Here is a 15,082-nt window from a genome sequence, read left to right as displayed (position 1 = left end):
CTACCAGCCTCAACCATCCTGTGATTCTTTGATAACATCTCATCTATTTCTAGAGCTATTCCTGCAGACATAATCCTTTCCTAAACTCTGCATATACTGAAATTCATTGAAAGGTAGGTGCTTTAAGCAGGAAAAAAAGCAACTGTGAATCCTTTTTTATACAGACAGTGCTCTATCACAGAATTAGAGAACAAGAGGATGCCAAAAATAACTCAGATTCTCAATTAAGAGTTATTTTCAATACTGCAGCAACAAGAAATTTACAAAAGAGCAATCACTTTGGCATATAAAAAACCAAATAAATAGGTATAATTCAGAATCATCTACATATATAATTTGAAGGTATCCAAGCACTTCAAATGTCTTATTAGTGCTTTAAAACAGACAATAAAATTTTGCTAAAAGCAGAAAACTTTGCTTCCTGAAATCATCTGAGTATTAAATTGTATTTATATGTATAAAATGCTATTTCTGCAGGACTAATGACCAAACTCTGGAAAGACTAACAATATAAAAGCATTTCAAACATTCTCCAACACCAACACACACAAAACAAATGACTGTGATTAGAAAGTTATAGGAAGCTTGGCACCTACACACATTCTCCTTAATAAGGGAGTGCTATTTTGTACATAATACATACAGTAAACTGTATCCTTCTTTTAAAGTTTACTACATTTACAGCAAGTAAAAACACAAATCAAATGACTTTTAAACATAATCCAATTGCAAAATCTTTATAATATTAGAGAATATGGGTTACCTTTTTTCTCACTCACTGTTTTTAAAATACCACCACTAACACTGAGTATAATCTAAATACAAATATCTTCACCCTTCACTCCAAAATCAAGGCCATGTACATACTGGGGAACAGAAAGTTTTATCAGTGAACAATCTCTGATCTTGTAATGTTGAGGAGTTGCAGGATACGGAATGGTATGAGAAAGTTAAAAAACAAACAAATAGGAACACCTAACTTAGATATTGCATTTTTTTTTCATTTTAATTCAACATTTCAGAAACACTGATACTGAATTGAGCCTTTCTGTGCATTCAGTATTTATCATACTTGCCAAATGTTCAAATAGTAACAAATAGTTCAAATAGGTTTAACTCCAACAATCTGACATCCTAAATACTGGACTAAACGCTTACAGATTGCTCCCAAGATGTTTCCTTGGCCTGGGTTAGGCATTCACTTGATCTGCTGTACGCTGTGCTACAATGCTAAAAGCAACAGTGTGACAGAAGAAAGAAGATAAAGTTTTGAGGTTTGAAAGAAGAGTTAACAATCTAGGAGAAGAGAATTTTGATACGATAGTTCAGTAGCAAAACTGAGGAAAATTCATGCAAGTTCCAAGTTCAACAACTATTTTCTAAAAAGCATAGTAATTTAAAGACTATTTAGGATTGAACACAAGCATCAGCACAGGAAAGATACAGAGTTAGGGTTGTTAAATCTGGAAAAGAGAAGACTCTGGGAAGACCTTATAGCAGCTTGTCAATACTTGAAGGGGGCTTACACGAAAGATGGGAACAAACTTTTCAGTAGGGCCTTTATCAATAAGACAGAGCATAATGATTTCAAACTAAAAGAGGGTAGACTGCGACTAGATCTAAGGAAGAAAGGTTTTAAGATGGATGTGATGCAACATTGCAATTAAGTTGCCCAGAAAGGCTGCAGACGCTTCATCCGCGGAAACATTCAAGGCCAGGTTGGATGGGACTCTGAGCAACCTGATCTAGTTGAAGATGTCCCTGATCATTGAAGGGGGAGTTGGACAAGATGACCTTTAAAGGTCCCTTCCAACCAAAACTACTCTATGATTCTATAAACATCAATGACAGGAAAAAACATTTTACAATTATTACAGTTAGTTCTCCTTTCCTCTACCACCTACTGAAAAGTGGAATGGTTCAGTCAAAGAACCCTATCCCAAAAAGGATCTGTAATTTCTACCTTGCTGCCTTTATTTTATACAGAAAAAGTGTGAAATGAACTTCACCCAGTTTTAAAATATCACCCAAACTTTGCACTGCAAAATACTATAGCCTAACTGCTATGCTTATTGCTTGCCATCATTTATTTAAGGACCAAAAGGAGAAAGTTTGTATGGCTTGTGGCACACTTCCTTAACCTTCTTTTTGTCCTTTTTTGACATACTTTTCATAATCATTAGTCTTAATAACCGACTAATAAAGGAAAATGAAGAAGTTTTTTGCATTTCTGGCCTGCTTTGAGATGATTCTGCTTAAATAATGTAACCATCTCAGAGAACTGCTAATTTTGATAAAACCAGCTCTTCTAATAGAGAAGAAAGTTTATGTATTTTTAGGGACAAATAGTTATATATGTGAACTACATATGCTTCACCAAATGTGTTTCCATCTTATGCTTATTTAGCACTGCTGGTTAGGACTGAGGATTTTATCCAAAATAATTACGAAGAAAATATGAGTGCAGTCACGCCATGTGAACACAAAACCTTTAAGCATTCTAGATAAAGCTTGTGTACAGTTAAGAATCTGTTTCCATTACAAGCACTTTTTTTCACATTTGCTAGTCATTAAATTCCACCAAATTGTAATTGGCCATTAAAGAGCAAATTCTTGATAAGAAAAAAAAGGCTTTGCAATGAACATTTTCTTCACGATAAATATTAAAGATGATCTATGCAGCAACATCAGGAAGAAAATGCTTTTACTTACTCCAGTAAATTTAGTACAAAAATCTTTCCCTCTGCAGTCATCTCACCAGCAGATGAGACACTTCCATTACTTCTAAGTTTATTACTATGCCATGTTTTCAACTTAAAACCAATTTTTGGAACAGCTAAACAGAAGTAAATTCTATATGAATTCTCATGAGAAGTTTTCTTTTCCAGGTTTTTATACTGAATAAAATCCCTGGACAACAATCCTTTAGCTTTACAGCGCATTTCAGACCTGCCCAGAGGGCATTGCTTTCAGATGTCTATTTCTATTAAACAGACAGCTGTATTTAAGTTAACTGGGCACTCCTCATGAAAGAAGCTGATTTTTATGAGGATTAAGAACGAATATAAGTGCTGTACAATACTTGACTGCATTTCCTACTGGCAAGACCAGCTACATTTTAATTACAAAGTCCAAAGATTTTTTGCAAATATCACCTACTTATTTATAATTGATTGCTACCACCTATAAATAAAAATTTTCATAATCCAAGAACAAAACCTTAGAATAACCCTTGTCTTAGAGAGCTGACAATCAAAGACTGATTACTCTGAGATCCAGGAAAGGGCATGGAGAGAATATTTTCCTAGGCATATCAGAAAGAATTTTTGAGCTAAAGACAAAAAGAAAACTTGTTTATGCCATGGGATAATGAAGGTTACTGCTCTCACTTTTCATCTCTGGAAAAAATGCTGAAAGTCAGAAGGCATATGGGTTTTGCACACAACAGTAGTTACAAGACTACATTAAAATCAACTGCTTCTAATTTCAAGTATTTTGACTTTTTCTTCATAAATAATGTAACCACATAATTTCTGTAGTCTCTGAATTTTTCTTCTTCCTCTGGATTCTTCTATATAACAATTAAACAGAGTGCACAGAAATTACACTATACCAAATCTTCACCTTCAAGCTGGCCTTCAAGTCTTTTAATAAGATGCACCAACAACATGTTGTTGATACCTCAGTCCATACTCAATGTTCACACAACAATGTAAGAATTAAAATATTTCCAGATTCTACTCAAAGCAGGAAATTTAAATACCTTAGCAAGTGATCTTACGATAGGGTTTTCCATAATTCCTTTAAGAAAAATCAGGTCTATTTCTTCAGCGCCTGTCGATGTCGGCAGATCAGTAAGGTTGTCTAAGACCTGCTGCATGGCTGCTGACAAAACAAAAACAAAAAGTAAGTACTGACCAAAACAGGCTTCCATAAGGAGCAAAAGCTCTGGGAAACACCACAATATTAACTTGAGAGATGTTAAGCAGTCAAATACATCTACTGAGAGCAAAGGGACAGAAGAGAAAAAGAACTTTTTTGTGTGTGTGTGTGTGTGTTTGAAAAATGGAATAAAGGTTGCATCCAATTAAATTCAGGCCCAACACATTCCTTTCAAGATTTGCTACTAAGGATTGAAAAAAACAAACAAGTATAAACTATGTATAAGGTATGCATAATCTTCCAAAGACAATAAAAACAACTTATTCAGTACTCCTTTCATTTCATCTCTTTTTCAGTTTCCAGACCTCATACATGCACCAACCCACAAGATTTACAATGCTTGTAGGGGCAGATTCACTGTTTTTAAAATGAACATACAGTTCCAAACCAATTTTTTTAACCCAAAAATCTGCTTCCAAGGCTGCTATTACTGTGGAGGGACTTGCATCCATCCCCAGCAGTTCTTTACAACCAGTCCTGACCCACTGCACTCTGGCACTAAGTGCACATGGTGCAGATGCTAACACCAACCTGGTCCCGTAACACACCGCAATGGGAAGTACATCCTACAATGAGAAATGTGTTGTGCACACACAGTACCCTCAGACTTACTGAAAGAACTGCTCTTGGCTGGGAATTAACCATCCTGTCCAAGGAAATGTCAGAAAATGCCATCATCCCAGCTGTCTGGTTCTATGAAGTCATCGAGGTGAGTGACAAGAATTTGTTCTTAACTGTATTCTTTTAAACGCCTGCCAAGTTATATATGAATGCTCAAAACGACACACACACACAGGTGTACTAACAAAATCTCCTGTTGAGATCCCCAACAAGCTGAAAAGCCTTGGAATAATGACTGTGTTCTGCAATGCTCTGCCTGTTGCAGAGTAGTATATATCAAGAGAATTAGAAAAGCCTATATGCCCCTTCTCCCACACAGGAATTTACCCTTAAGTCTCCTCATTGCTTTATAATGAAAGCTATTATGAAACACTGCACAGTAACAGAACAAACTGCATTTCTCAACACCTACTTTCTGATTTCAATTCTTCCTAGAAAATTCCATCCCAAGAAAAAAATTTCTGGCCATTCTTTTTGTTAAGTGGAACTGACTTTTCAACAAGCAAGTCATCTCATGTGCCACATTTTAACTACAGCACTGCATGTCAAAAGTCTGCATTATTTAAAATATGTTTTAACCATACTTCTCACTTTGAAAAAAGTGAATTGTCTGTTCAACCATGAGTAGGAGGGAAAACAACACTCTATGCTTTCAGATTTTGAAGCACTATTATTTCTGCTGTGTAATAGACAAAGTGCTGACAGCAATCACTCACCAGGTAAAGTCACCAAATTACCGGGTAAACAGTCCACAACTTCCACAGAGTAGGTATGTCCTACATACTGACTAGCTCAGTTGCAGATCCAACTGCCTTCTTTCACATTTTCTCAATTCCCAGTTAGAGACTCGTGACTTTTAACATAGTCATGCAAGCTATAATATCTGCAGAAGCAAACAGATGTTTCTGGCCAATTTACGTCATAGGTGCTGCATAATAATGCAAGTGTTACAATATTAAGCTTTCTTTACATTTTTAACAGTTATGTAAATTGTTTTTAAGGGATTTTAGGTTAGCACTTTTGCTCCTATAAACAATCAGAGAAAATATAAAACTTCCTTCAGGTCAAAGAATGCATCTCAACTACCAGCTGCAATTCCAGTGCTTGATGGTGACAAAAACATCCATAATAAAGACATTCTTAATATAATCTACACGATAATACGCTCTTTCTTACCTAAGCCTTTCAGAATTCTGCCTTAGATCAAATTAAAAAACGAAGTTTCTATATAAGAAGTTATCATCAACGAGAAATTGTGAAGAGCAATCTTAAGCTTCAGAAGAATGTCTTTCAAACTTTGTGCAAGTAGACAGGGTATTTTCAAACAATTTGATTTATCCAAAGACTATTTAAGGGCAGACGTGGGAGGAGGGGAAGACACTTAGGGAAATGCATTGTAGAACCTCTTCTGTATCTATTCAACAGACTTTGGTTTATTCACTTCTAGGAGAAAAAAGATTTTATAAGACAACAAACAGCAGGAAATACACTGTCTCCTCGCTTAATTACAATGATCTTTCAGACTAATGTAAATACATATGGGATTTAAAGTAGCACTCTTTAATACAATTTCACTCTTTTCTTTCCAGGGGTAAAGCCACCTTAGCACTTCTAGAAATGTATCTGACCTTATTCCAGAGCAGCAGGAATGAAAGCTGAAGATGAAAGTACTTACGAAGGGAAGTACTTAAAAGATCAGGTCCTACCAAGCAAGAAACAGATGGAACTGAGAGGTTTTGAGACTACCAAATCTAAATATCCCATCAAAAATTGCCTTTTGAGATGCACATCTCTTTTGTGGTGAATCTGCCTTTGAAATGTCGATAGATACTCGCTGGGGGGTAGAAAGCCCTGTAGAACTCACATTTAAGTCAGGCATACTGAAGAACTAAGGACTACATGAACTAACTGCATAAACCAGGTTGTCAGAAATGCTCCTTATTGTTGAATACTTTGGTGTACAATAAAAAGCAAATGTGTGCTTTTCCTTCAGTGGAAAACTAATTGGGTCTATCTTCCCTCCCTTGTACCATCTTTTACAGGAAAATAATAAGAACATACTGACTTTGAGAGCTCTACCATTCACCTCCCTCTCTCTCTGAAGACAAGCCTGTTTCTATATTCAAAGACCCATCTGGGTAAAACTTTAAACTCTTATCACAACACAAAAGGATTTGCTTTTGTGAAGACACCATGAATAGGCATGGTTGACTACAATGTTTAACAAAAAGACCTAGGAACACACACATATCACAAGAGACACACACTGACAACAGCCTCCAGACACACCAGGAGGAACTGGGCAGCAGAAACAGGCTCTCAGTTGAGGCAAGGCATTGAAATAAAGGGATTCACAGGATAAAGTGACAACAGAACTGAGTCTGAGCTGGGACTCCTAAGATAAAAAGGGATTACAGCAGGCTCCTCTTCGCTCCAGCCCCCGGCTTTCGTGACAGGGAATACACGTAGAATAAATTTCCACAGTCAATTTTCAAAGAACATCTTCATAACTACAGCAAGTTTAAAGCCTCAAGCAAGACTCAGCAGGAACATACTGGTCTGCTGTGTACTTGCACTGAACAATTTAATCCTACTATACATATGACCCCATACTCAGGGAAACTAGTTTGTCATTTGAACCCCATTTCAAAAAGAGAAAAGGGGGGAAGAGATGTTAATTGATCTCTGTGGCAAATAGCATACAACCTGAGGTGCAGAAGACAGAAATCCCACTTCCTAATGCAAAATTTACTAACCAGAATTAAGTCCTCCTAATTACCACAGGGCTCTTCAGACAACCAAAGGATGCTTCAAAGGTTTCATCTACACACTGTAACTTAAAATAGTAAATTCAGATCAGAGAAGTAAAAGATACCCTGGTAACACTTCTCTTCTTGTATTTGTAAGAAAAAGACAGTTTTTCACCAAGCTCTCAACTGTGACTCTTCTACTAAATTTGATTTTACTCTCTCTTTCAGTGCCTAATTCTTGTCTACATTAATTCTATGTAGAGGAAAGAGGAAGCATACATTTGAATAAATTTTCCAGATTTGCAGACAGAAGACAAATGTGTCACTCACTGGGGAAAATTAAAGCTTTTCAGAGTGAATACCTTGCACAGAATTTTTTAGCTCAGTTTCATTTTATTACTCTCCAAGCTTACAAAATATCCGGAATGAAAAGAAAATTATGTATAATATATTTAAATAAACATGCATATTTATTTCCACATGGCCTACTCATCTGGATAGGAAGCTATAATAAATACCTCAAGGACTACTGGTGAGGCAGGTGCTCCAAACAAAGTCTAGAAAGTTAGATTAAAATCTTGTCACATACATAAACTTCAGAAATAATTTCTTGTGTGATTTAAAACCTTTTCAAGAGGGATACATTGAAAAGTTTCACAATAAGCTCAGACAAAAGATTAATTTTTTAATTTTGCCAGCCCTTAACCAATGACAACTCTGTAATTTTTTCCCATTTGGGTTCACGTTTTTTAAATAATTATTATTATGCTTAAATATAAAGCAAAGGGGGAAAAAACCGTTATTTTATATTGGTCACTTCTCTCACCAGTCACAAATTAAAGAATTTTTGGCAGTTTAGAACGGAGGAAAGAAGTACCTATGGACAAGTTAACATTCTGAGAACATTTAACAAGTTCACTCACAAACTGGTTATAGACCAGGAATACACGAAAGACTGACAAAGCTGTCTGTTCCTACTGCTAGAGTAAGTTTGAGAAGCCATATTTTAAGATCAAAGTCTCTGGGAAAGCACTATGCAGTGAGCACATAGAACATTATGTTTGTGTTTTCACAGCCAGCAGCTGTGTGCACTGAGCAGGATTACACTCAGTGAGTGCTACAGGACTGCTGGAGCACTGCAGTTCAGCCCCTGCTCCTCTACAAATCAGTCACCCACTCCACACACGCAGCTCTCTGCAGCAGGGTGCAGTGACACTTGGGCTTTCAAACACCCACTGACTCTGCACCTCCTATTTGACAGACACTGCCATGCAGGGAGTGCCAGGCCAGTGCAGCTACAGCGCTGGACAGCCACCTTACCTCAGACATTCCTGGACAGCATTCCATTGTAACATCATTCAGGCAGTTTTTCTAAATGGAACCCCTTCCTCAGGCAGTAAATACAGCAGATATTGTCTAAAAAGACAGTAAGACTCCTTAATGAAGAAAGCTGTTGTCTGCAGCATGAACACTTTACTGACTGCAGAATCACATATGGCAATGAATTTGTAAAGGAAGAAAGAAAAGTCTAATTGATAAGAATATATGTTCCTCTGGATATTTAAATTCTGCCCAATGAATTTCTGCATGTTGAAAAGAAATAACATAAGTGCTTAGAAAATCTTATTAATTTTTTTTACTTCATTTTCTCCAAGTCTACTGGCAAGGCAAGATGGAGCTATTTTAGCATACCTATAAATAGAAGCTCAAGCAGTCCCCACCCTTATCAAACCTGGCTCAACTACATCTTACATGCCCATTTTTCACGATTGTGAAGGTCACAAAAGCTATGGGGAAGAGCCAACAACCCTTCCCCAGCTCAAACACTGCAGACATACTTCTTTCAGGCTGTGAAGTTTGTCTAAAAAAAGATGAAGCACAAATTTTCTGATGAACAGATGGACCTCACAGCTGCATCTTTTGGAGAAAATAAAGCGCTATTTAAAAATTATCTCAGCAAAGATAAAAAGGGAACAAAACATCAAAATTCCAAAACCAGCAGAATTAAAAGGTTAAGTCTTATTTGAATACATATATCATGGCCATCAGTAAGATATTGATAAGAGATACACTAAAATCCAGTATTAAGGAAATTATGTTGGACTTCACTTTCTTAAAGGATTGCAAGGAAAAATACTTCATGAAGTACAAAGGCAATTCACTTAACTTGATGCTCACTAACTAAGCTTGATGCTTTGATGACAAGCCTATATAGGTGTTAGGTATTACCAAGTTTTCTGACCTTTTTTAATTATATGAAGAATGATGCAAGCTTCAGGTGCAGAAATTATTAACTGAGGAAGAACACACATACACACACCAGACAAGTATGCAGAAAAAAAAATCTTCAAGCACCATACAGCATAAACCAGAGCATGTACAAGCAAGTCAGCTTAAAGTTTTGTAAAAGGCTGGATTTTTGAATTTTTTTTGTGTTCTTACTTTTTAAGCTACAGATGTTAGGAAAGTATGTATTTGATGTCACGTAAAGACTACTGCACTTTAAATGAATACTAGGACATGCCCCAGGAGAAATTTCAATTTTGGTGAAGAAAGACTGTACTACCCTTAGTTCTTCAACTAAGTAGTAGTTCAGGTACCGCAGAATATCTCAAAACAGATTTTTAAATTAAGGTAAAAGCTCAGTGGATACACAGTCTAAGGATACTACTTTGTACTCAAAAGTTCCAGTCAAATTTAACAAAGTTTCAGAATGTGTCCTGCACTCCACTCAACTTTTATACAACAGGCTGAGCTTATTGCACACATCCATCATTCTCCCTGGTATTTTGCAAACAGTAGCTGGATAAAGAAACTTGCATTCTCTGCAGTACATCTGGTAACTAACGCCAGTTTTTATGAAGTCTAAAATGCCAGCAAAGGGATGCAACAAAGTAAGTACAGCTTTTGAAATACTGCTTTCTCTAATGTGTATCCTTCCAAATGAATCAAAGCTTTGCATCTCTACATTTCTGCCACAGGACTCACTATTATCTCTTAGGACTCACTATTATCTCTTGTTGCAGTATGACAGAGCCTGAAGAAAGCAGAACTGAAAAAATGGTAGCATAAGACCACAGTTATATACCACAGGAACAAGTTATGTGTAAAAAGCAAACAAAAAACCCAAACAAACAAAAGAATCAGTTTATTGTACCATTTTTCCTGGTGTAACACTTGAGGGGAAGCCATGCAGAACCATCTATACAGTTTTATCCTATTCAAAAATTCAGCCTAAGGCCAGCTGGAAATCAATTAAGATTTCTTCCTCAATTAGATCGCTTCTTCCCACAAGTACAAACATTAGGCCTGAAAAGAAAATAATGAACATCCTTCCAAAGGGAAAGCAGACTTCCACTCCAAGTGTTAACACGCTTTCATCTCATTGCTGGTCTCCAACCAACACTGTGACAGTGGATACGGCAAGCTGCATGTTGTGCCCCACTTCTGAGAGCAGGCACCTCAGCAGCAACTGGTGCAAGCTTGGCCATCAACATCTTTTTTCAACCATTTGCACTTTCGTCTAGGAACTCTGGATAGGCATACTCTCAAAGAAGAAAGCTAAAAATTCACAAGGATTGCAACGTAGTCTACTGTCAATATAAATGTCATGGTTCAGAACATTAGTTATACAGTGCTGTTCTATAGCATGGTTTGTGCACATCTGCAAAAAAGACAAGGTACTTTTAAAAAAACAAAAATATATATTTCACTGTGTAGCGAGTAACAACACTGCACCTCCAGAGACCCATGATTAATCTGATTACCAGAGATGATGCTGGTTCCACAGCAGTTTGCATCTCAGGGGTGTCTGCATCCTGTCTCAAGGCACCAGATCACTCAACACAGTATCAGGAGGATATCATTAAAAACAATCCACATTTCAGATACCTGGGCATTTCCTTAAATCATGGTCAATAGGAAATCTAGCTTAAACTATTTTTTCTGGTCCCTGTTCTTTAACCAATTTTTTTACATCTAGCAAAAAATGCCTTCATTTTCATTGTTTTAATGTAAAGAGGGCAATTTTCTGCCCTTCAGAAGGCAACTTCTCCTCTCCTATATTGACTGGCAAAGAAGCAAGCTTGGCACAACTCCCCTGTACCTCTTCCAGTCTGCACCTTTTTTCAATACAGACTGTCAGAACTGTGCAAAATGTATCAGATGAGAGTCTCATGAGTGCCTTGCATGACACCATTAATACTTCCCTTTCTACTGATACAGAGAGATAATGAGATCTATTTTGACCTTCTTACAGTTACGTCATACTGTCAGCTCAATCTACTGGTCTGTCACAGAACAGTACAAAGGAACACTTTAAACTTCACTCTCCTCCAAAATTTAAATTTGTAACTGTACAAAATGTCCTCTTTCTTCAGTGAAAACGCTACAGGTATATTTTGCCCCACTGCTATTACTCTAGGTTTCAAACTAGTTTTTGGCACTTTGTTTTTGGTGCTCTTTTGCTTCACTGAAAATGCTTAGACAAGGAAATCCACCAGAAACCACATATCATCCAGATACTACTATTGCTTTCAACACTACTTCCTTTTACAGCTTCAACTGTAGGAGACAGGAATTCTAACAATTAAGAGTTTTATGATGAAGAGTTGTGATATCAAGTTAAATAAGGCTGTATCATAATACATTCTCAGAGTTATTTTATAAAAACAGCAAAATGCTTTTTAAAATGAAATCCAAACACAGCAATTTCAAAATCTGATTGCTCCTTTATGATGCAGCCACTTAAAAAACTACACCACTGCCCTTTTAACTATCACACCCATATACACTGTTGCAGGCCTCTGCTACTGTGAAGTATTTATTCAATTATCTCTTCCAAGCTAAAACACTGGAGTATTTAAATTAGAGCTGTACCAGTGCAGGCCTAAAAGTATTTGTGAGGTCCCACTACAGATGTTACACAAGCATTTGAAAATCGCTCAATAAAATTATACGCAGAAAACAGAAATATAAGACAGCTTTTTGGAGCACAAAATAAATAAAGCACTTTAGAAAATATTTAGACTATATCAACATATTTTTTAATAAAAAAGGAAAAACGCATTCAATTACTTTATTATATTTAGCCCATTTTTCTACAGAAAGAAAAAGACCTGCCATGAGAAACTTCCATAGGGAAATGTTCGGCTGATTCAGAGTCTACTTAATTTCAGTCAATTTTCTACTGCATCCTAGCCTGAAGGCAAAAAATTTAAGATAGGAGTGAATTTGCAAAAATTGTAACATTTAAATGAAATTACCTCTGTCCCAGGACCTCAATTTTACATGATCACCCAGTACATTTTCCAAAAATTTCACTTGAAGTTCATACCTAAACTTTAATGCTCCCACTTCCTCTAAACTAATTTCTCTCATGCACACACTTCCCATTTCTGCCCAAACTTATTAGGAAGCAGTAAAAGCAATTCACTAAATTAATGATGTTGTAGTTCAGGGTGACTTGCAACAGGAAAATAAAAAAATGTTTATGTCACTACTTTTGTCACATGACACAGTACTCGCTTATTTTAAGGACACAGCTAAAGCTTTGCCTACAAAGAAAATTTCCAAAACACAGTTGGAATGTTAGTAGTGATGTAGTGGATAGAAAATGGCTTTTCCAATTTTGTTTGCAAAATAACATTGCTGATGTTTCTAACTAGTGAAAAATACCACATAAAACCTTTGAGCTTTAATGAAGAGATGGCAAAATATGATGGCCTATTAAAAGCTTACTCGACCTTCAGGAATGCCCAAAATACACCTCTGTCACTTTCCTAGTGAAGAGACTATTCTAAATCGTTCTTTCAATTCAGTGCAGTCAAGATTTACACAACTGCCTATTCATTACCCTCAACAGTTTTGTTCCTTTAGTCCTTTGAAGGGTATGTTCAAGAACCCTGGAAAAGAAATAAAAAGATCAGCTTGACACTTGTATTTTGAAGGGAACTGAAAAATTTTAGGGATTAAGTCCCACTGCCCTTAGTCATTTGTTTTACCTCCTGAACTACTTCCCCACATTATGTTATCAGGATTTCTTTATGATTGCAAATGTTTAATGAAAAGTGGCAAATTGAACTTCAATTTAAGGATATCTAGGCACAATAATAGGAAAAAATTATTTCTAGTGCTCTTGGAGCACCTTGGATTAAGAACTATATGTTTTTAAGGAAATTGCCACTTTGAATGTTCTCTTTGAATCTTGGCCACCTTCACTTTTAAGTAAATTTTCAAGTTACTGCTGTGAAACCTGAATGACAATGTTCTGTATTGGATACAGTAGGCATAGGCAGTGAAACAGCAAAGGGTATCTTCAAGACTGCATGTGATGCATACTGACATGTTTGAAATTTTCCAGTGTTTCCTCAGAATATCAGGTTTGGTTTCATTAAGTTTAGTCTACGAACTGAATTTTCAGTCACGTATCCCATCACTACAACTGAAGCAAAACCAGAGAATTTTAACTAAATGTTTACAGTGAAAAACTTGCAACTAAATACTTAGAATTTTTCTAATTACACAATGAGTTTTAAACGTCTTCCCATTCCATTCTTTCTTTGGAAGACCTTGGTTGCCCTCGAGCTTTACACTTCCCACCAGAAATCTCTCTCCAGTTTATTTCTCTTTGATACCAGTAACTATTCAAGTATATACTTCCATTTACCCCACAATACACGAATCACTCCCTCAATAACTGCTCTAAAAGCCAAGTTTTGCACATTTTTCAGTTAAAATGTTTTCGGGTTTTTGTTTTGGTTTTTTTTGGGGGGGGGGGGGCGGTTTCCCTAGGAAGTACTGGCAAACGCAAAGGCAGCTGAACTTCTCTTCTTGAACAGCTCACACCACTGCAAAACTCAGTGAAGAATAATGTCTGTCAAGGCTTTTTCATCATTTTCTGAGACAGGCAAATTGCTGTAAATCTGAAAGCAGGGATGTTTGAAACTACAACTTTTACTGAGATGACATAATCTCTTTTACAATGTCTTTTCTTGTAAAAATAAGACCCTGATGGAACCTGGCTTTTTGACTGCATCTGAGCCATAAGAAAATCTACAGAGGGGAAAAAAATAAAAAAGTTGTAGGATAATATCTTTCTTGACTTCAAACTGCAATTGCTGTTTCTTAAAAACAGTCCATACACATCCTCATACATTAACTCTCTTCAAACCTATTTATGCTGAAACAATAAAAGCTGCATTATCTTAGTTTTCACTCAAGTCCTTTGTTCTGTAGTTTCTCACACTGCTTAGAGGTCTCAGAGAAAGGGGTGGGAGGAGAGAGGAGAGGAAAATACTAATAGAACCAAGAACCTTGTTGGGTTTTGATGGCAGAACCTCTCAGATTTGCACAGCTTTTGGGGTCCAGTTACCTGGGTTATCAGTAGCCACGGCCCCTTATAATGCCATCCACAGAAAAGAACTGGAGAGGACTTCCAAAACAGCCTATTGAATTCCTCCCAGGCACCATCAGAAACGGTAAGTTGGGGACCATGAGTCTCTGTCCCCAGCCTTGGAATTTCACTGCAATAGATAAATAATTCCATGTTTCAGCTTTTCCACAAGAAAGTTTTAAGAACTCCATGTCCTGACCTGGAAAAGAGTAATTGCTTTGCCAACCACCTTCAGCATGGCAGTTGAGAGGACTGTCTCATCACACCAAATGAGTTCTCAGAGCACTCAGTCCTATCCATGGTAGTTTCTGCTTATTTTACTCGCTATTAAATTCCTCTTTCCCTGAAGAGTATTGGGCCTAAGAACAATATAAAA

General features: G+C 36.7%; 1 protein-coding gene across 8 annotated transcripts in view; it reads right to left on the bottom strand.

The window, feature by feature from the left end:
• Positions 1 to 15,082, bottom strand: part of PALS2 (protein associated with LIN7 2, MAGUK p55 family member) — a 61,995-nt gene that overhangs the window by 27,665 nt on the left and 19,248 nt on the right. For 4 of the 8 annotated variants that reach the window (XM_085050946.1, XM_085050939.1, XM_085050945.1 and 1 more), the window contains exon 2: positions 3,764 to 3,882. In XM_085050946.1, the coding sequence (XP_084907072.1) occupies positions 3,764 to 3,880 (117 nt within the window). In that variant the 5' untranslated portion in view covers positions 3,881 to 3,882. Of the gene's footprint in view, positions 1 to 3,763; positions 3,886 to 13,167; positions 13,217 to 14,685; positions 14,837 to 15,082 lie in introns of those variants that run through there. The other 4 variants (XM_085050940.1, XM_085050941.1, XM_085050943.1 and 1 more) reach the window with 3 other exon arrangements.

Source organism: Lichenostomus cassidix, chromosome 2, assembly GCF_008360975.1.
Source record: "Lichenostomus cassidix isolate B80296 chromosome 2, HeHo_3.0, whole genome shotgun sequence".
Taxonomy (NCBI): domain Eukaryota; kingdom Metazoa; phylum Chordata; class Aves; order Passeriformes; family Meliphagidae; genus Lichenostomus; species Lichenostomus cassidix.
The sequence above is the reverse complement of the archived record's forward strand: the minus strand, read 5'-3'. Positions and strand labels throughout refer to the sequence as shown.